Source organism: Typopeltis vanoorti, chromosome 9 (genome assembly GCF_054136105.1).
Source record: "Typopeltis vanoorti isolate ZY-2024b chromosome 9, IOZ_Tvanoo_1.0, whole genome shotgun sequence".
In the NCBI taxonomy this organism is placed as follows: Eukaryota; Metazoa; Arthropoda; class Arachnida; order Uropygi; family Thelyphonidae; genus Typopeltis; species Typopeltis vanoorti.
In genome coordinates, this window is record NC_143557.1 from 27,663,377 (window position 1) to 27,686,394 (window position 23,018).

Below are 23,018 nucleotides of genomic sequence, written 5' to 3' on the forward strand. Positions count from 1 at the left end.
GGCAATTTTCAAAAATCTAGAGAAACAAAATACCAGATCCTTATTAATAAAATGATTACCAGACTCTCAAAAAGACGAAAAACTAATTTAAACATGGCATGGATCGATTAGAAGAAAGCATTCGATTCCCTCTCACACTGCTGGATCCTAAAATCACTAAACATATTTGGAATTAGCAAAAACATATGTTAGTTTCTGGCTACTGCTATGAAATTATGGAAAACAATATTAAAAGGGAATAATAAAGGATTTTGAGATATCAGCAATAAACGTGGAATTTTCCACGTTTATTGCTGATTCCTTGTCCCCATTGCTATTCAATATTTCTTTGGTTCCTTTGTCTATGATTCTGAAGAAAACAAAACTTGGATATGAAATTCCTAAATGTAATATTAAAATTTCCCATCTATTGTATATGGATGACTTGAAGCTATGTGAAAATCGGCCCAGCAAATAGATTCTTTATTGAGCATAGTTCATATTTTCAGTCAGGATATCAAAATGGATTTTGGTTTAGATACATGCGCAATTTTATCTATTAAACGAGAAAAATTAATGACACTAGAAATTTTAATTTTGATCAAGAAAAATATATAAAGCAATTTCAGCTGACGAACACTATAAATACCTAGGAATATTAGAAGCCAATGATATTCTCTACTCGAAAATTAAACAACGTGCACCATCAGAATACATTCAAAAGAGTTAGAAAAATTCTGAAAACAAAACTAAATGGATTAAACACAATTAGTGCAAAGAATTCTTGGGCTATACCAATGATCCGATACACAGCTGGCATAATAAATTGGACAAAAGACGACCTGGACAAACTAGACCGCAAAACTAGAAAACTAATGACTATGCATCATGCATTACACCCACGAAGTGATGTTGACCGGTTGTACCTACCGAGGAGAATAGGTGGACGGGGTCTGCTGCAAGTGAGACAGACTGTGGAAGAAGAAGAAATTGGTTTAAAAATTACATCGAAAATAGCTCTGAGCCAATGCTTCAAGCAATTACACAAGAGGGCCTTCTAAAAGCAACACAAAACAAATCCGATTAGAAAAAGGAACAACAAAATATCCGATATGTGCACTGGAAAAATAAACCCTTTCATGGACAATTTCTTCGAGATCCTGAGGACAAAATTGACGTGAACAAGACATGGCAATGGCTCCAACACGGAAAACAGAAGATTAAAAAAGAAACAGAAGGATTTATTCTAGCAGCTCAAGAACAGGCATTACAAACTAATGCAATCAAAGCAAAAATTTTCAACATGAATAATAACAGCAAATGCAGATTATGCGATCAGAAAGATGAGACTGTAGAACATCTAATCAGTGCCTGCAGCAAAATAGCTCAAACTGACTATACTGTAAATACCGCCATGATCAGGTGGCCAAAATAGTTCATTGGCATGCATGCAAAAAATATGCCTTTCCTACTTCTGATAACTGGTGGCAGCATAAAGTAGAGACTGTATTGGAAAACGAAACAGCAAAAATTCTCTGGGACTTTAGAATACAAACTGATCGGCATTTGGAACACAATAGACCTGAAATCACAATTCCAAAATACAAGTTTGGATTATTGATATCATAGTGCCCAGTGATAACAACATCAACAACAAAGAACCGAAAAAATGACTAAATATCGAGATCTGGCAATCGAAGTTTGCCGACTGTGGCTTAAACACAGCAAAGTCATCGAAATAATTATCGGTGCACTTGGTGCAACTTCAAAGACGCTGTCCAACCCATATGACCTACAAAAAAACAGCATTACTTGGAACAGTCCATGTTTTACGACGCTACCTGACGGACTATTCTTAGATTCTTGGGTAGAATCTGAATTGTTCTGAATCACCAGTCATATTTTTATTTATATGATATCTTGTTTTGACTGTGTATCAATTATGTGAATAACAGATAACAGATAACAGATACAGAATTTTTTTTTTTTTTTTTTTTTTTTACATTTTATTGTGTCAGTATAAGTTACATACAATAATAATATTTACAGTATTTACAATAAGGATTATACAGAATTTTTTTTTACGTCTCAGATGAATTGCATACATAGTTGCTGTAGTAATTATATGTATATAATATTTATAACGCATTGCAAGTGTGTATAACAGATACTTGCAAGTTAGTAATTTTCTTCCTCGAAGCTTAGCAGAGCTTATCTGAGGAAGATAATAGATGACAGAGGGTGGTGGTTTCATGGTTGTGTTCCTATGGTGGTCACAAGCCAGGTGTTGATTTTACTGTTTGTTGGTACGTGTTTGAAAGACTTTGACTGCTATTACAGTTTAACTTTTTTTTTTTTTTTTTTGTGCAAATAGGGTTGGATTTAGACATGGTGTGTTTGTTTCTTTGTGTTCTTGTAGTAGTAGTTTTTTGAGAGGGGGGGTTGTAGTGGTTTGTGTGTGTGTGTGTGTGTGTATGTGTGGTGGGGGAGAGAGAAACAGGAATTGCTCTAATTTTCATTCTCGCTATAATATTTATATAGTGCCTGTTTCAGCTCTCTGTATGTTCCTAGGTTTCTGTTGTCGAACGGCAGTTTGTTTATCATGTCAGGTACGTAGAAGTTTCGGCTGGCTTTGCCGTGATGATTGTTGTACTTATATGTTATGTAGTTTGTTGACTGTGGTCTTGTTATTTGATATGTTGTTCTGGTTACTCTATATGTTGGGCTGTAGTAGTGTTTTAACAGGACTGTGTAGTGGCGTAAGTGTTTCACCTTAAATATTTTGTGTTTTGTCCATGCTTCCTGCATAAGAGTGGGTTGTTCCCAGAATATCAGTTTTATCATTTTATCTTGCAACCATTGTAGCCTGTTAAGTCTGTAGTCTGCACAGAATGCGTATGATGTGATTGCATATCTTAAAATGATTTCACATAATGCTTTATAGATTAGTATTTTTATGTGGGTTGGGGCAATGTCTTTTAATCTGTATAGTTTGCTTGCTATTATCCTAAGCTTGGTATGTAGGTAGTTTGTATGGCTATTCCAACTTTGATCTGCATCGAAGTGAAGTCCAAGGTAGCGTGTTGTTTTCACCTGTGTAATGGTTGTGATTTTAGGTTCTGCACTTTGTGTATAGGAGGATGAATGTTTGATAGTGAGATATTTAGTTTCTATGGGCAGGGTTTGGGGGTTTTTGAATATCATTAGCTTTGTTTTTCCAGGGTTTATATATATGCCGATTTCGGTTAACCAGTTAGTGATTTGATTGATGTCGTGTTGCATATTTGTGTAAGCGATATTTGCATTGTTGTGAATGGATACTATGGCCGTGTCGTCTGCATACTAGAAGATTTTACTTTTTAGGGGGAGTTGGCTTATGTCGTGTGTGTATGTGTTAAATAGAATGGGAGATACGACAGCTCCTTGCGGTACTCCACAGGTTACATGTACCTCTTTGCTGTGTGCTGATCCTATACGTGTGATGTGCTTTCTGTTTTTCGTGTATGCTTTAAACCACTGGAGTAGACGACCTCCAATTCCGATACGGGTAAGTTTCGTTAACAAGGTTTTATGTGTTAGTGTGTCAAATGCGTTTGTTAGGTCAATGAATACCACTAATGTTATTCTGTTTTTATCCAATGCTGCGTTTATTAGATCTGTGAAGTCTTCCAGGAGTGTTGCTGTTCCTTTATTTTTTTGAAAGCCATATTGTGTTTTGGGTATGATTTGAAATTTTTCAACGTATGTGGAGAGTTTCTGATGTACAATGCGCTCCATGATTTGGTTGATTACAGGCAGCGTGGCGATAGGTCTGTAATTACTTATTATGTTTCTTTTTCCCTGTTTGTGTATGGGTGTGATTAGTGCAGTCTTCAGTGTTTCAGGTATGTGTCCAGTTTCGAAGATTTTATTTAACAGTTTTTGTATAACTGGAAGTAGGTCGGTTGAGTGTTTCTTGATGTCTTTTGGTCTGATTCCGTCTATCCCCGGTCCTTTGGTAGGATTAATTTGTTGGATTGCCAGTGATAGTTCTTCTTTTGTTACTGTGGGGAACCACATCGACTGGGTTGCTCGTGGACCTAGTGGAGAATGTTCGTATGTGTGAGGAAAGGTTGTTTCTTGTAGCTTTTGGACAGAGTTCACGAAGTGCTGATTAAAGTTGTTTGCCAACTGTTTAAGGGATTTGTGGTCGCAGGCAAAGCTGTGTTTTATTGTTTCTGTGGCAGTGGTTCTGTGTATATTGTCCAGCATTTCATTAATCAGGTGCCAGGTTTCCTTTTTGTCATTCTGTGCTGTTGTTAATTTGTTGCTGTAATAGTTTCTTTTTGCCGTTCGAATCTGGGTTGTTAGGAGATTCCGTTTTCTTTTGTATTCAGCTTTTAAAGCGATATTGTTCGGTGACTTCTTAAGTTGTTTCCATAGGGCATCTTTTCTTTGTATGTCTGTTAGTATGATGTCTGTTATCCATGGATTTTGTTTCGTTTGGGGGCGTATTTTTATTTTTGTTAAAATTTATTAAAATAATAATAATAATAATAATAATAATATTAATAATAATAATAATACTATAATGGGTCGTATGTGGCAATAATAATACATTGTAATACTGTATTTTTTTAAATTTGTTTATTGTTCTTTCAAATAATTAGATATGTACAAAGATCATCTATTCAGTATATTATTTTACAAGGTTCTGCACTTTGTGCTACATATAATGAGATTTAGTAGTAATGATGATAACAGTTTTTTTTATATAACAATCATAATAATAATTTACAATTATATTGTTCAGAGTTACATAAGTTGTATAATATTACATGTTGTAGTTTACTTTTTTTTCAAGTTGGAAAAGGTGTGATTATACAACAGTATTTACACATATGCAATCTAAGTATTATATTTCCTTATTCTCACAAACATACAATGTAAACTCATGATTTACATTTAAAAGATTTTTTTTTACATTGCATACATTTGTTACAGTTATTATATACATTACATTCATTTGTTTACATATGATACATTACTTATATTTGTTCACATGTGATATTTACATTATGTACATTGGTTTACATATAATACATACATTACATACATTGGTTTTCGTGTGATATATACATTACATGCATTTGGTTACATATCATACATCTTGGATGAGAACTAATTTCTTTGCTTTCATCCTCGAAGCTTATATGTAAGCTTATCTGAGGATGACACCAGTTGGTTATTATGTATTGTTTTTTTTTTGCTGTGTTGGGAAGCTACGAAATATATGATTGAGAAATTCGCGCGCGTGCTCACTCACTCTCACACACACACACACATAATTATGATAATAATAATAATACCCCTGTACTGTAATAATAAATTAGAGAAACAATTGTATACTCTTTCTTTTGATTCAAAGAAAGAGGACATTAACAGAAAGTAGGCTAACATTAATTTGAAGATGGTGATGGAAATGGTACTTGAAAGGATGGAGTGGGTGCTTTCTTTGCTTTCATCCTCGAAGCTTATATGTAAGCTTATCTGAGGATGACACCAGTTGGTTATTATGTATTGTTTTTTTTTTGCTGTGTTGGGAAGCTACGAAATATATGATTGAGAAATTCGCGCGCGTGCTCACTCACTCTCACACACACACACACACATAATTATGATAATAATAATAATACCCCTGTACTGTAATAATAAATTAGAGAAACAATTGTATACTCTTTCTTTTGATTCAAAGAAAGAGGACATTAACAGAAAGTAGGCTAACATTAATTTGAAGATGGTGATGGAAATGGTACTTGAAAGGATGGAGTGGGTGCTGATGAATCTAGATTTGAATCAGGATCAGATTCTGGACTGCAGAGGATGGAGCTGTTGCTGGAGAATCAGGATTTGATTCTGTTGCTGGAGAAGGGAGCGCTCACCACTGAAGTCGGTTTCTTGAAAATGTATCTAGGGTTGTTTGAACAGCCTTTTTCTTTTTTACATCATAAATGGCCTTGCAGCGGCTGCCGTTCTCACTACCTGCAATGTAAACCTTTGTAAACCGCTCAATATTAGGATCTTGCTCATCAAGCTTAGCAAATCCTGTTTCGATGAGACGAAAGGCTTCAGCTAATTGTTTTGTTGTAAACTTTCTTGGCTCTGGATCTTCTGATTCTTCGTGTTCTTTTGTCTCTATCAGCTGCTACTTTATCTTCATAAGGTCTTGATTGGCAAATTCTTATAAATGAGACTCAAATAAGTCAATGACATAATTTTCAATGATGTCCAATTGTAGCACACTGCCACCCTTCACCACGGCTTTTGTGACTTCGGCGATATCTTCATCTGTGACACCAACGAAATTCATCAGAGAACTGAGGGCATTGTCCCCGAGGAAAATAATTCCGCAATTATTAGTTTAATTACTTAATTAGTAATTATCCTTATGGGGAGCCTTTGGAGCCCGTTCTTAAGTAAGAAACGCCGAACGTAACCCGGGGACCACCTGCACTAAACAATACATAATATGTACAAAATAATAAATTGCATTAAGATGAATATCACAAATTAAGACTTAAACCGATGCATATAATAAAAGCTTACCCCCCCCTTTTACATTAATATCATGTTTATGGTGGAATACAAATTTTATAATAATGTTAATAGCTTAAAATCATTTGAATACAAAGTTGTGGAACATTCCGCAACCACATATTACATCGGTGATTGTGATGTATGCATAACCTGATGCATGTTCTTTAACCAGTGATACAGACGTGAATTAGATTGTGTAGTACACAAGCTTATACAGGTAACTTCGTCTTTAACCCTAATAACAATAATAAGATATATAGTTTTTTACTCTGCAGAAGTTTTTAATTATCTCGTGACGTCTGGGGGTAATTCATTATTTAATGCTAAGCGAATTCACTATTCTTTATAGTAAATAAATAAATCAGTCAAGATTCACTGATTTTTATACTAGAAATCTTAGAAATGGGAACGATTGTAAATGTACCTGAAATGTAGCGTTTTCAAAGCAAGAGAATAATCAACCGATTTAGCATTACTTTTCTGGAATTTACCGAAGTGTTCTCCAAACACATGCATGATGCATGCTGGAGATTTAATTTGCTTCCCTGTATTGTGTTCCAATGAACACGTGACATCCAAGCCTTGTTGACGTTCTGTGTATTAAAAGGAATGAGTATTTCACTTCAGAATTTAGACTGGGTAACTGTTTGGGTAATTAATGCTATGAGGCGTCACTGTTAATTGCGTTTATATTCGCAGGCTGGTTCTCTCATGTTTTGTGAGAGAATAAACCCTAAAAGATTAGTTTAAGGAGATGGAAATTAAACAGAGTTAATAGCAATGTAAGCAATTGATAGGAATTGAAGCAGTTCGCGGCTTTCTTTATCTAGGATCATTCATCTTAATCCTGAGTAGTTTATTGAGAACTGTCCTTTATCAACAGACTTCCATATGAGAGAGCTTCTTTTTGCATACACTGTAGTTGAAGAAACTGGTGGATCGACGAAAAAAAAAAAATGTTTTTTTCGTTTATATGATTTGGAATTCTGATATGTGCGGTCTTGAATCCTTACCTTTATATCCTATATAGGTATGCGTATATACTCATTCCAAATAAATTATAACGAAAAAATAACAATTTTATCAGCATGATCGAGTATATTTAGAAATTTGTTCTACTTACCCATCCATTTCTGCTTCTGTGGCATACCTGCAGAGCACAGATCGACTGGATTTGCACTCCCCGGTCTCGTTATCTGGGTGCACGACGTTAACGTAGGGTGGTTCTTCTAAGAATGTCACCTTTAAGTTGTACTTTTCCGGAACACCCAGAGGTGGAACTAAAGAATCACCTGGCCACACAATGTCTTTCATAGTCAGTCCTTTATCTGTCCAAGTTCCTATCTGTAATATATAAGTAATCTAATATACATTACTAATATTTTAAGTTGAGAAAGTTGAGTAAACGAATGTGATTTCTTACTGAATCCGTTTAACAGTCTAAGAGTGCAATGAAATTGAGTATTCTTTAGATTTACAAGTTCCATCGTCTTATGGATTTATTTTACTTTCAACAAACAAGCTCTTATGTTTATTTTTTATAGAACTTTGCTCATAAAGGGGCTCCAACTATAATCTAATTCTCTATCGATTTTACAGTTTTAGAGTATTTGATGAAAACTGTGTCTATTTTAAGGTGTAGCATTAAACACTTTTTTATGTAAATCAGCATAATTCGAAACCTAAAAATAAGATTAATCATCTGAAAACCTGTCCGGAAATTCAAATCTTATGCATTTCGACTGCATTTATATTTTTCGATCATGAAAAATTCTTACGGCGAACGAAACTTAACGGATTTAAGCAATTTCCTTAGAATAATAATAACAATAATGATAGATTTGTTTTACTTCAGATTTAGGAAAAGTGCATTACTTTACTGTTCTGAAAGATATCTTTATTAATATTTTATGAATCTGCCGAAATATTCGAAATAAATATACGTGAAAGTTTACATAAATATCTTGTAAAAACTTAAAACGTAAACGAGGGATCAGTGAAATTCTGTTGCATACATTATTCCATACTGTGCGTTGTTGTTTATGTCTTTGGAAGAATCATAGACCTGCAAATCCTAGTAAATATTTAATTAAATCGGCATTCAGAGCACATGAAGTTATACTGCAGGGATGCTTAAAAAACACTCTTGTATAAAGAGTAAAATCATTTAGCTCCATTATGCTAAGTTTATTTCTGTTAAGGTTAAGTAAATCTCGATAACGTAATATCACAAACATAGTTGCAAGGTATAACATTTGGTGCATACTTGAACTGTCAATGAAATAGCAAGTTAAAACCTGTAACATGTAACTTCAGATTAGCTCTACCGATACTGACCAATGGTCCAGTTTCTACCACAATTCAGATGGCTGGACAGACATCATGATTTCAAATACTGGTGCAAATCCTCCCTGAAATGAATATACAAAACGCTGTGTGACACTTGAGATACTGCCATGCCTCGAAACTGCACCCCTTTGAAAATTATCATGGATTGATTATCGTTTCTTAAAGTGAAAAAAAAAAAAAAAACTCGCCTCATTTCCAGATGGTTTGAAAGTATCCAAATAAAGAAATTCGTAATGTAGTTGAAGTTCATAAAACATTAATGGAAAAATAATCTTTGTTTCGTAACAATTGTTCCTATAAGATAACTCTTTAATAGATGGTGATATAATCAAACTTTAAAGTACATTATCATCATTTATTTAACTGCGAGCTGCTTAAGGGTAATGGAATCCACAAAGCATTCTCTTGCAAGAGAATGCTTTGTGGATTCGGTCTTCCTAAATAATATTTACACTTTTAGTACTAACTTTTTTCTGGTTCACTGTGCTAATGAAATAAGAAAACCTCGAGTTACCGTTACCGGAAATGATTCCTGAACGTGACTATTTTGAATGTGTTATATATTAGTTACTATTGTCAAGCTACACAGTTTATAACAGAAACAGTGGTATGTACACTATTTTTGTGTTACATCAACATACATAACTTCATCATCCCATCCTGCTACACTGCACATACGCAAAGGTAAACATTTTTCTATAAAAAGTGCATCTGAGTTTATTTTACGATCTGAGTAGTTCAGATATTCTCATGCAATCAGATACTCAGTTTCATTTAAACTCATCTAGTTTCTAATGTTTCCTTCAAAAGAGTGCATACTTCTCATTTACCAAATTAAATACTAAGATTTCACACATAAATTGATAATTTAGGAGGTTATAAATATTTTAAATAATTTCACTTTCTTCAATGTAACAATTTCAACTTGAAAACAGACACACATACACTAACTTGCAAATACACGGATGACGAAAGACAGTTGAAAAATTAAGCAGTTCGTAAACAGGCTTGGATTTCTAGCAGGCCTTCGATGAAAGCCGATATCCTCGAAATATCCGAAATCTTACTCAAACCAATAAAACGCAACAACGAAACGGATATACTATATCCCCATTTGAATGCTTTTCAAGTTGGGTGAAACCAGGAACTAGTTTCACTATACTTGGTTTTCCTGGAAAAACACTGGGAAAACTTGTTGAGAAAGTCTATTGCCAGCAATATGAAATATTTGTCCATCTGGATTGAAACGAAACCATAAATATAATGATAATCTTAGCAGAAAAACGTAATATGAAAATGTTTGGAAGTTTGCAAAATAATGATTAATAATATTCTCTCGTAAAAATAATGATAATATTGTTTACAATAATATTGTAAATATATTATCATTCTAGTACTGATGCATGCCTTATATCGATTACAAACTTGTCCGGTGTATCATTCTTTTCTAAGCATTTTAATCTTTTCTTAAGATTTTGTTTAAACCTTACGCATCTACACCTTCATTTCAAATTAAAATATTCACATATTGTTTAGCTTCACTATGCATACATAAAGGCTCAATGCAATCATAAAATTTGCATATTGCTCACCTTAATGCAAAAGGTCTTATGATCTTAATTCTTCCTGATGAAGGTCAAAAGCATAGTGACAACAGCTTAAGACATAACACATTTCCCCCCTTTATTACGGCAATATCGTGGCTGTGAGAATTCATCAACAACACTGGCTCCAAACTTATTACCATCAAACTAATAAAAAGGTTAACGTGTTAACCGTTTCATTAGTTTCATATTTATTGTACTTTACCCAATTACAAATAATTATTCATACAGAAATTCTGAAATGATTCTAGTGCTTAAAGACAAAAAATAAATATGTTTAAAATAAAATAAAATAATTTATGCAACTTACCCTGTTCCAAACTCCATTACTGTTCAGATTTCTCACCTGTAGTTCGACAGATTTTAAAGTTCCATCAGGATTGAAGGCTATGTTTGATTTTCCCGATTTTAAGCTAAAGTTGACATTTCTCAGATACCTTTAATAGACAGAAAGTAACGGATGTTTTTAATATGTATAATTACGTTAAGTAATGGTCAAAGGATATGTAATTTTAATAACTACTTTAAATATTAAACTCTGTTCAAAATTTTAGAAACTGAGAAGTTGTTCGATGAAAACTTGAAGTATTTTGTCAATTCGTGTCATTTATGTTTGAAATTTGAAAATAATTTAATTTTGAAGATACAATGCATTCCTAAAAAAACAATAAAGATCATCTGTGCGTCATCAACATTTCTTCTATCAAACAACAGAAGATTATACCATCATTCTATTATCACTTAACTATTCAAAGAAGACAGGTTATTTAGTAGAAGAATAAAAGCGAGGTGGTGAGGTTAGTACTTCATTCCAGAAGAGAAAGAAAAAAATGCACTTCAAAAAATTCACTGGATATTTTATTTTATTTCAAATGCTGAAGTGCTCTATTGTGTGTAGTCCGCGCGGTTAGCCTAGTGGCGTTGCCCTTCGCAACCATATGCCTCGGGAAGGAGTGTCCTAAGTTCGATTCCCCTCAATGACGTGAGGAGAGCTCAAGGATCTGCTATAGCCAAGTTAGCCGGTCTTGGGCCTGGACAGCATGGTTTTCTCCGCCAGTTTATTTGGTGTTTTTCATCCCGTAAGCAGGCAAACCAATCCGAGGACCACACGGACTACAGTCAGGAATACTGATCCATCCATAGTCTGATTCGTCAGCATATGCCGCTTCCGGAGCAAGGATGAAATTTAGGGGAAATAGAGCGTTCCTCCTTTAACTCCCGGATAAAGGAGGAACGCTGTATTTATCACGGAAATGTATTTTAATTATGGTGTTACATTTCTAGAAAGTGGGCGTGTTAATTAATTATGAAAATCAAATTTAAGATGGCATTATTGCTGCGTAACAAAACAGTGAGCTAGGCCAACATTGCTAAAAATCAACAAAGAAGCCACTTAAAGAAGACAGAAAGTGGGAGACATTACTTTAATATTTTCAATAATAAGTAGCTTTATTGAATTTTAAAGTATTATTCCTTGCTCGTCTAAATAACTGATGACTTTTAAACAAACTGCTGTAATCAATAAAGGATTGACATTTTAATATGATATTACTTCATATTAAATAACTGTCTGTAGATTAGATCATATTTCACCTAACTTAATTATCTGATTAGTAATTATTGAGAATGCAACTACGGAAGTATCAATGTGAAAGTAATCGACTGAACGATCACTTAAGTGATAAAATGATCCTTTATTTATCAAGCTTGAGAAGGGATAATGATACTGATTTTCCAGACATCAACAACTAATTGGGGATAAAATATTACTTTATTTCTTGAAAAAATACTATTTTTTATATTAAGTACTAATCATGTTATTCACCTTTATTTCACTTTTGACAACTGAAATAATCATGCTGAAGATTCATCTAAGACTGAAGGCCAAAGAAGTCGACCTCCAACTGCTGAAACATCTTGCATGCATTTAATACAAATTAATCCAGTCTTAATTACTTCCCGTAAATAAACAAAAATAGTGAGTAGTCCCTAAGATAATAAAAAAAAATAGTTTTAAAGAAATGCTCTTTTAAAGAAAAAAAAAAGACTTGAAATACTCAAATTAATGATGCCTAAAAGTTCTAATAAGAAAGCGAAATATCACCGTTCCCACGAAGATTTCTCTCTAACAGATGTAATTCTTACACAGTAAGAAGTACCTTTAAGTTAATTTATATATATATTCACACACACACACACACACACACACACACACACACACACACACACACACACACACACACACACACACACACACACACACACACACACACACACACACACACACACACACACACACACACACACACACACACACACACACACACACACACACACACACACACACACACACACACACACACACACACACACACACACACACACACACGCACACACCGTGTTTAAAGAAGTTTTGGTCTCTTGTTTTATATATAAAAACACACATCTCCAGAGATTAACCGAAATCTCCAATTTTACTGACACAGTAGCTACACACATTGGTATTCAGTAGGCATTTCAACCTGTTCACGTGATCTTATAATTTGACATCATGTTTTTATTCTAGATGGGTAATAAACATATCGTATTTCTCATTTGGAATGTGGTATATATGCCACCTTATATGAAAGATGTTATTGACATCATCTTGCGGGCCTTTCAAAATACTGAAAAAATTGTTATGAAGCTTATATTTTGAGAGATATACTGAACAAGAAATAATTCTTCTCCCTTCTAATACGTAGAAGGGAGAAGAAGTATTTCTTATTCAGTATATCTCTCAAAATCTTCATAATAATTTTTTCAGTATTTTGAAAGGCCGCAAGACGATATAAATATCATCCCTCAGCAAGAATTAAGCGGTTAACTTCACCTGAACTTGATTATATAGGTTAATGAGTAAAAGAGAACTGATTGTTTGTAAAAGGAATTTTATAATATGAAAGTTAGTCGTATTGTGTCTCTTTCAGGTTCGTTGTTAATTTTCTTTCTTCCTATATGAATTATTAATATATTTTTCCATTTTTGAAACAACCACTGTGAATTGAATTTACTGTTGCATTCTGTAGCTTTTCAGATCATTTACCAAATGTGTTAATTCAATTCATAAAGACTGAATCTTAGAATATTTTAAGCACATACTAAACAAGAGCTAATAAAACCTTCTTTTATACACTCTTTGTTCTGGTTGACTTCGACCTAAGAAACGATATATAAATCTATAAGGTCTTATGGCTTGGATGTCATAATGTTTTATTTTATTTTATTATATTATATTTTATTTTATTTGACATAATCCAAAAACATTGGGACTAAACACAGAACACTTGTATGAGATTTATTACGTGCAGATTCGCTCAAATAATAAATAACCAATTTCGATGTCTATATGGCTATGCATGTCTATATATCTATAAATTGAAAAGATTGGAATGATAGTTTGTATGACTAGGTGTGTTTCGAGCAGTCCCTACATCGTTGTGTAAACTCTGTATGTCATTGTTAGCATAGGAGAGAGATCATGAATGTTTCACATTAATTAATGGTTTCCAAATATCGTGAAGGTTCAATCCTTGGTTTCTTTATTGTGCCTTTTTGAGCGAACGACCAAGGAGGAATCTTTAAACAATCTGCCCAAGTAATTCTCTTCTAAGCAGGACATGGAGTATATCGTAATTCTTTTATTTTATTTTATTTTAAATAATCCGAAAATTCTGTGACTTGCTAATTTACAGTGGGATGCTCTTTGGGAATAAGCTGCGAATCCTCTTTTTTCTGCACTTTCACTTAAAGCATCTTTCTCTAATGCTGTGATATTATTTTCGGATGAGGATTGTTTAATAAAACCGAAGTTTTATTAAACAATCTATCCTAAAATATCTCTATCCTAAAATTGATTGAATTTTGCTGAAAGTCTATAATTTGGAATCATTTTCTATTCTTGAGAACTTTTTCAAATGAACGTTATGATTGGCATTCCATATATTTAGAAATATCGAATTGTTCAGAGTATAATGTACATGATATGCTTTTTGTTCAGTTGAGAATAAGTCAGACCTAGTTTCTTCTCCTTTTGTTTTCTCAGAAAAAGGGAAAATCTCGCTTGCGTATATTCTCTGAGCTTTTCAGAATAATATTTTTTTAAAGAACCGTATGTTCTTTAGTGTAATAATAATAATAATAATAATAATAATAATTTTAATTTACTTTAATTTTTTTTGAACTGTAATAACATTTTATTTATCATCATAGAGGGCATTTACGTGTATACAATAAAGCATACTATTATATTTTCTGTTCAGTACAAAATGTAGAGTACAGTTATTTTTTTTTATAAACGTACATATATATTTTTTCCATTATCAATATCATAGCTTATTCTTATACAGTCTATTACATATACACAATTAATAATAATAATTTTTTTTTCCATCAATCAAGCTTTTTTTATATATATAATATTCATAATGCACTACATGAACATAATTGTGCATAACAGATACTTGCACGTACATAATATTTTAAAATATTTTGTAATAATAATAATAATAATAATAATAATAATAATAATAATAAATTATTACATACGATACATACATAGTTCTGATTACGTATGATACAACATTACATACATTTGTTTACATATGAAACAACATTACTTACATTTTTTTACGTATGATATAACTTTGCAAACATTTCTTTACATTTGATACATTCATGTATTCTAATAATAATAATAATAATAATAATAATAATAATAATAATTTTTTTTGCTATAATAATTATAATGATTTCTAACATGTGATACATACATTAAATACTTATCATTACATATGATACAACATTACATGCATTTGTTTATATGTGATACGAACATTACATGCATTTCATTACATATGATACATTTATTTTATTTATTAATTTTATTTTATTTATTTTTTTTTTTTATCTTGGATGAGATGAGATGTATTTTCTCAGCTTTCCTCCCCGAAGCTTATTTGTGAGCTTATCTGAAAATGACACCAGTTATTATTTATTGCTTTATTTGCTGTGTTGGGAAGCTATGAAATCAAATCTATGTAATAATAATAATTAAAAAAAATAATAATAATAATAATTTTTTTTTTAGTTTATTATCTCTCAAATAATTACATGGATATACTAACATTTAGGCAACAATACATCTTTTTCTTGCAAAATGGTTCAGTAAGAATTATAATTACTCTTAATATCATTATCATTTGCAGAATTTCTCATTGACACAAAAGTAAAAAGTGTGTATTATTACCATTAATAATAATCATAGTAATCGTGTTTATTATTAATGACTCACAAGTTAAACAATATTACTTATGTTGCAGTTTATATAATAATAATTTTTTTAATTTGAATTGTAAATTAAATATATAATTTTAAACTTAAATATGTAACTGAAGAATTACAATCACATTTTCTGTTTACTACTAGAATTCATTACAGAATGTTAAGTGAATAATGTTAGATAAATACTACTACTGGGATGTAACTCAACTGCACCCTCGAAGCTTTGTAATTAGCTTATCTGAGGGTGATACTGGTTATATATACGTATATTTGTTATTGATTTGGTTGCTGTGTTGGAAGTAGGCAGATCTTTGGGAGGTCAAATGAATGATCTGAAAGGTCGGATCAAAGTGAAATTGCCGATATAGCCTGTGTTATTGCATCTGTTTTGATGGTTCACGTTCTTTTTTTATTGTGAGCTTCTTTTTGAACTATTTAGGAGGCTTTTTTCTTCACAGCGGCAGCCTTTCTATGTCTTCTGTGCTTTTAATTTGTATCGGCTTTGAAGTTTGTGACTTCCTTATGAATATCTTGGCATCTCTGCTCCACAAAAATTGGTAATTTTTTTCAATTTTTGCTTTTCTTGTTTGGTACAACAGATTCTGGTTGAATGGTGTTAAATATTCGGATAGGAAGATTGGTGTATTGTCTTGCTGTGCGTTCAAGTCCTTGGCAACGGGTTTTTCTGCCTGCTGGCTTTTATGAGGTTGTCTCTTGTAGACTTACTCTTAAGACGAATTATGACTGGTGCAGGTCGTGGGAAGCCTTGGTTTTTGCTCTTCCTAGGAATCCGATTTATGGTCTGAATGTTGTTAAGCTGTAGGGGGATATCAATTACATGGCCTAATTTTAAAACCACGTCTCTGAGGTTTCCTGTAGGTGCAGTTTCAGGAAGACCGTTTATGACAAGATCTTCTTTATGTTGTTGCTGATTTAAACATTCGTATTGTAGTTTTAGAGAATGAAGTTCTAGACGGAGTTCGGATGTCTCTTTCATCAAATTGTGTTGCCTGTCTTTTAGTGCGTTAATGCTCATTTTAATGTCTTTTACCATTTGCAACACTTCTATAACTGCTAAATTATTATGTTTTACCAAATCTTCATATTCGCTAGATTTTTTTGTTATTTGTTCGTTCTGTTTCTTAAAGAGTTCTTGCACAAGTTCTACTAAGCTGGCTTTTATAGTCACTAGATCGTTTTCTATTAGTATACTTAAAGAGTTTAAATTATAGGACTCACCTGCGTTTTTTTCTGTTCAGCTCGTCATCTGATTTTGCCTCCGGTATAATCGGCTGCATCGTAGGTGGCTGCCTTACGTGCGTTTCTTTTTTCCTCAAGCAGATTACACACTTCCATTCCTCACGTGTTAAATCGGGTTCATATTTATGTTGCCCGGTTGTTTTTGAAAAGCCGGCACATTTTAAGTGTAGAATCCTACTGCATTTCGTACAAGTTATATTATTTCCGTTGGACGATAACTCCTCCAGGCATTGGATGCACTTCATGACTCACCTTTCTCCCTTAGGCAGTGAGGCGTGATTATAAAGATGGCGACGTCCTTTGTTCTTCGCTGGTTGTTGTCCACGGTCCTCTCTGTTTCCTTTTCAGCACTTCAAAATTTGGTTTCTTCTTAGCCGATCTCGTTGAATTTTATATCACTGTCTTCGGCGTGATAAGTAGGGTTACTTGGGAGCACTTTCAACTTAAAACAGGAGTTGGAATCACTTTAAAACTATAAAAAACTGGAGCAGCGATATCGCCGTGCGACCGTTCGTATGCCTACTCAGCGCCCTATAATAATAATATTTTTTTTTTTTTAGTTTATTATCTCTCAAATAATTACATGAATATACTAGCATTTAGGCAACAATGCATCTTTTTCTTGCAAAATGGTTCAGTAAGAATTATAATTACTCTTAATATCATTATCATTTGCAGAATTTCTCATTGACACAAGAGTAAAAAGTGTGTATTATTACCATTAATAATAATAATAGTAATCGTGTTTATTATTAATGACTCACAAGTTAAACAATATTACTTATGTTGCAGTTTATATAATAATAATTTTTTTAAATTTAAATTGTAAATTATTACCAATAATAATAATTTTTTTTCCCCTACCATATGGCCGTAGCAATTTTTTTTTTATTGTTCTTTCAAATATTTACATATGTACGATGATCATCTATTCAGTATATTATTTTACAAGGTTCAGCACTTTGTGCTGCATATAATGAGATTTAAATAGTAATGTTGATAACAGTTTTTTTTATATAACAATCATAATAATAATTTACAATTATATTGTTCAGAGTTACATAAGTTGTATAATATTACATATTGTGGTTTACTATTTTTTTTTCAAGTTTGATAATGTGTGATTATACAACAGTATTTACACATATGCAATCTGAATATTATGTATACTTATTTTCACAAACATATGGTGTAAACACATGATTTACTTTTAAAATAATTTTTTTTTTACATTGCATACATTTGTTACAGTTATTATATACATTACATACATTTGTTAAAATTATTATATACATTACATTCATTTGTTTACATGTGATATTTACATTACGTACATTGGTTTACATATAATACATACATTGGTTTTCTTGGGATACGTACATTACATGCATTTGGTTAGATATGATACACCTTGGATGAGAACTACTTTTTTTCCATTCATCCTCGAAGCTTAAATGTAAGCTTATCTGAGGATGACACCAGTTGGTTATTATGTATTGTTCTTTTTTTTTTTTTTCGCTGTGTTAGGATGCTACGGAATCTATGATTGAGAAATTAGCGCGCGCGCGCGCACTCACACGCGCACCCCGCTACCCCCCACACACAATAAATTGGAATGTACTGATGCGTCGCTTAACTGGAAGCCTGAGCGAATATATTGTGTTTCATTAAGTTTGTATGGTATTTTGGGTGCGTGTTTCTTGTTCGTAGTATGTCCTTAGAGCTCTTTTCAGGCTATTGTAGTTTGTAAGGTTTCTGTATTCAAAAGTTAATTTGTTTATCATGTCTGGGATGTAGAAATTTCGCGTGGCCTTTCCGTAGTGATTATTGTATTTATATGTGATATAATTAGTAGTCTGAGGTCTTGTTATACGGTATGTATTTCTAACTGTCCTGTAGTTGGCATCGAAATAATGTTTTAGCAAGGCTGCATAGTGACAAAAATGTTTTGCTGTCAGTATTTTGTGTTCTGCCATTGCAATGTTTATAAGGTCGTGATTTTCTCTTTGTTCCCAAAAGATCAGTTTTGTCATTTTGTACTGTAGCGACATTAGTCTATTTAATTTGTAGGGTGCACAGAAAGCATACGTTGTTATCGCGTATCTTAGTATATTTTGGCATAGTGCTTTGTATATTAGTGTTTTTAGGCGTACGGGAACTATGTCTTTTAATCTGTAGAGTTTGCCACTTATTGTTCGGAGTTTATTGTGTAGATGTTTTATATGGCTATTCCAGTTCATATCTGCATCGAGGTAAATTCCAAGGTATCGTATTGTTTCAACCTGAGTGATTGTAGTGGTTTTGCTGTTCTGTGTGTTTTTTGTGTTGGAAAGTGGATGTTGGATGGTTATATATTTGTTATCAACTGGTCGAGTCAGTGGATTTCTGAATATCATTAATTTTGTCTTTTCTGAGTTTAGGTGTATGGAGTTTTTCGTGAGCCAGTCTATGATCAGATTTATATCATGTTGCATATTTGTTTGGGCAATGCTTGCGTCATACAGCAATAATATGGATGGATATTATTGCTGTATCGTCTGCATACTGGAATATCTTACCTTTGAGTGGTAACTGATTAATATCGTGCGTGTAAATGTTGAATAGAGTTGGGGAGAGTACAGCTCCCTGTGGCACTCCACAGGTTACTGGTAGCTCTCTGCTTTGGTTTGATCCGATACGTGTGATATGCTTTCTATTTTGGAGGTAGTTTGTAAACTACCTGTGAAGAGGCCCGTCTATTCTAACATGCCTCACCTCAGATTTCCTAACAAGGTTTGATGTGTAAGTGTATCGAATGCTTTGGTTAGATCTATAAAGACTACCATGGCTATTTTGTTTTTGTCTAAGGCGGTATTAATTACGTCTGTAAAGTCTTCCAAGAGAGATGTTGTTCCCTTATTTTCCTGAAAACCATATTGTGTTTTGGGGATAATATTAAAGATCTCAGTGTATGTTGTGAGTTTCTTCAGTATGATCAGCTCCATAATTTGATTGATAATTGGTAATGTTGCTATGGGTCTGTAATTGCTGATTAAATTTCTTTTTCCTTGTTTGTATATGGATGTAATTATGGCGGTCTTTAGCATACTTGGTATCTGTCCTGTTTTAAATATTTTATTTATTAGTTTTAGTAGGATAGGACTTAAACTAGTTGCATGTTGCTTTATATCTTTAGGTCTGATACCATCTATTCCTGGGCCTTTGTTTCGTTTGATTTGATATATTGCTGAGAGGAGTTCTGCTTCTTTTATGGTTGGGAACCATAATGTCTGTTTTGATCGCGGTCCAAGTGGAGGGTCTCGTTTTGTGATTGGGGGATTTATTTCTGTGAAGTTCTTGGATGGAGTCTGCAAAGTATTGGTTAAAGTCATTTGCTAGTTGTTGGATAGGTTTTGCGTCTTTCATTAAGCTGTGTTTTATAGTTTCGGAGGCAGTGGTGTTGGGAACAGAATCTAGCATCTCATTAATCAGATGCCAGGTTTGTTTCATGTTGTTTTGTGCGGAGGTTAGTTTGTCTCTGTAGTAGCTTCTTTTTGCATTTCTAATTTGTGTTGTAAGGCGATTCCTTGTTATCTTATATTCAGTTTTTAAAGTTGTGTTATTTGGATATCGCTTTAATTCTTTCCATAAAGCCTCCTTTCCGTGTATTTTTAGGATTACGTTTTGTGTTATCCATGGATTTTGTGTTGTTTTTGATCGAATTCGGACTTTCTTTGTAGCTTTCTTATATATTTCCTCCAGTGTGAGTTTAATGTTGTTGTATAAGATATCTGCTGAATCTGATGCCAGGTGTTCCCAGTCTGCTTTTCTTATTTCGTGGTTGACTATTTCTTCGTCTATTATTGTTTTCTGTCGTTTTTCTTCTGTGGGACATTGCATGGGTATTGTCTTGGTGTGCAGGTTTAGAGCGGTGAAGTAATGGTCTGCTACTTTTCACTTTATGACTGATGCAGTGAAACTATTTGGTGATGCTCGGACGTTTATATGGTCTAGACAGGAGGAAGTGATAATATTTCCCAATATTTCTTCTCTAGTACATGATGTTATTGTTGGTATTAGATTGTACATGGATAGTGTGTCTAGGTATTGTACAGTGTTGTTCTGGTTTTCATTTGCAATATTTATGTTTATGTCGCCAATTATAATTAGGTGTTCGGTTGAGCATATTTCTTGGCTTGAAAGCCAGGAATTGAGTTCGTGTAAGAATTTTATCATGTTTAGGTTTGGTGGCCTGTAAATAGCATTTAGTATTATGGGATGCTGTGTATTCGTGGTATTAATGATTTCGAGGCAGAGGGTTTCAGCATGCTCAAACTGATAGGCCATTTCTTTTGCTATTAATTTTTGTTTCATAAATATTAGTATTCCACCCCCTCTTCTTGTTTGGCGGCATGATCTATGCTGTTGGAAGCCTGGAATTTGGAAAGCAGTCTCTTCGTCATTAGTTATGGATACTTCTGTAAGAATCAAATATATCAATAATATCAGTGTAATTCCTCAGATAAGCCTGTAATAATAACCAATGGTTTCGGATGCTTCTGATGTTAATATGCAAGATTGAGAGACCTCTCGCTTGTACTGTATTTTGTTTCCATGCATCAAGAGATTCGAAAGTACAATTACTGATGTATTCTGGTCTAATTACATCTATCTGATGGTTTCCATTCATTTTTGTTGTGTTGAGATCTTCTTATTGAACTAAGTTAGAGTCTTTTGTTTCACTCTGGCAACCTGTCTATATCTTCCAAGCTTTTTATTTGTATAGCCTTTGAAGTCTGTGACTTTCTTAAGAATATTTTGCCGTCTTTGATCCATAAAAATTGATACTGTTTTTCTGTTTTTTCCTTTCTTGCTTGGTGCAAAAGATTCTGATTGAAAGGTGTTAAATACTCAGTTAGAAAGATTGGCGTATTGTCTTGCGATGCATTTAAATCCTTGACTACTGGTTTTTTCAGTCTGCTGGTTGACTACTACTACTACTACTACTAATAATAATAATAACTTTGTTTTAATAATAATAGTTTATTATCTCTCAAGTAATTACATGAATATACTAATTTAGGCAACAGTGCAACTTTTTCTTGCAAAATAGTTCAGTAAAAATGATAATTACTCTTCATATCATTATCATTTGCAGAATTTCGCATTGACACAAGAGTAAAAAGTGTGTATTATTACCATTAATAATAATCATAGTAATACTTTACACTTAATCACTCACAAGTTAAACAATATTACATATGTTGCAGTTTATATAATAATATTTTTTTAAATTTAAATATGTAAATTAAATATATAATTTTAAATTTAAATATATAACTGAAGTATTACTATGACGTTTTCTGTTTACTACAAGTATTCATTACAGAATGTTAAGTAAATAATATTTGATAGATACTATTACTGCGATGTAACTCAACTGCACCCTCGAAGCTTTGTAATTAGCTTATATGAGGATGATACTGGTTATATATATATATATTCTTTTTTTATTGTGGGCTTCTTTTTGAACTATTTAGGATGCTTTTTTTTTACAGTGGAAGCCTTTCTATGTCTTCTGTGCTTTTAATTTGTATCGCCTTTGAAGTTTGTGACTTCCTTATGAATATCTTGGCATCTCTGCTCCACAAAAATTGGTAATTTTTTTCCATTTTTGCTTTTCTTGCATGGTACAACAGATTCTGGTTGAATGGTGTTAAATATTCGGATAGGAAGATTGGTGTATTGTCTTGCTGTGCGTTCAAGTGCTTGGCAACTGGTTTTTTCTGCCTGCTGGCTTTTATGAGATTGTCTCTTGTGGACTTGCTCTTAAGACGAATTATGACTGGTGCAGGTCGTGGCAAGCCTTGGTTTTTGCTCTTCCTAGGAATCCGATTTACGGTCTGAATGTCGTTAAACTGTAGGGAGATATCAATTACATGGCCTAAT

At 33.0% G+C, this 23,018-nt stretch overlaps 1 protein-coding gene across 1 annotated transcript in view; it reads right to left on the reverse strand.

The window, feature by feature from the left end:
• The window catches only part of LOC150102939 (glutamate receptor ionotropic, NMDA 2B-like), a 173,188-nt gene that overhangs the window by 94,649 nt on the left and 55,521 nt on the right, over window positions 1–23,018 (reverse strand). Inside the window, exons 5-6 of the mRNA XM_090397451.1 lie at window positions 10,819–10,945; window positions 7,679–7,899 (exon numbers count right to left, since the gene is read on the reverse strand). Of these exons, the coding sequence (XP_090253577.1) occupies window positions 7,679–7,899; window positions 10,819–10,945 (348 nt within the window). The remainder of the gene's footprint in view (window positions 1–7,678; window positions 7,900–10,818; window positions 10,946–23,018) is intronic.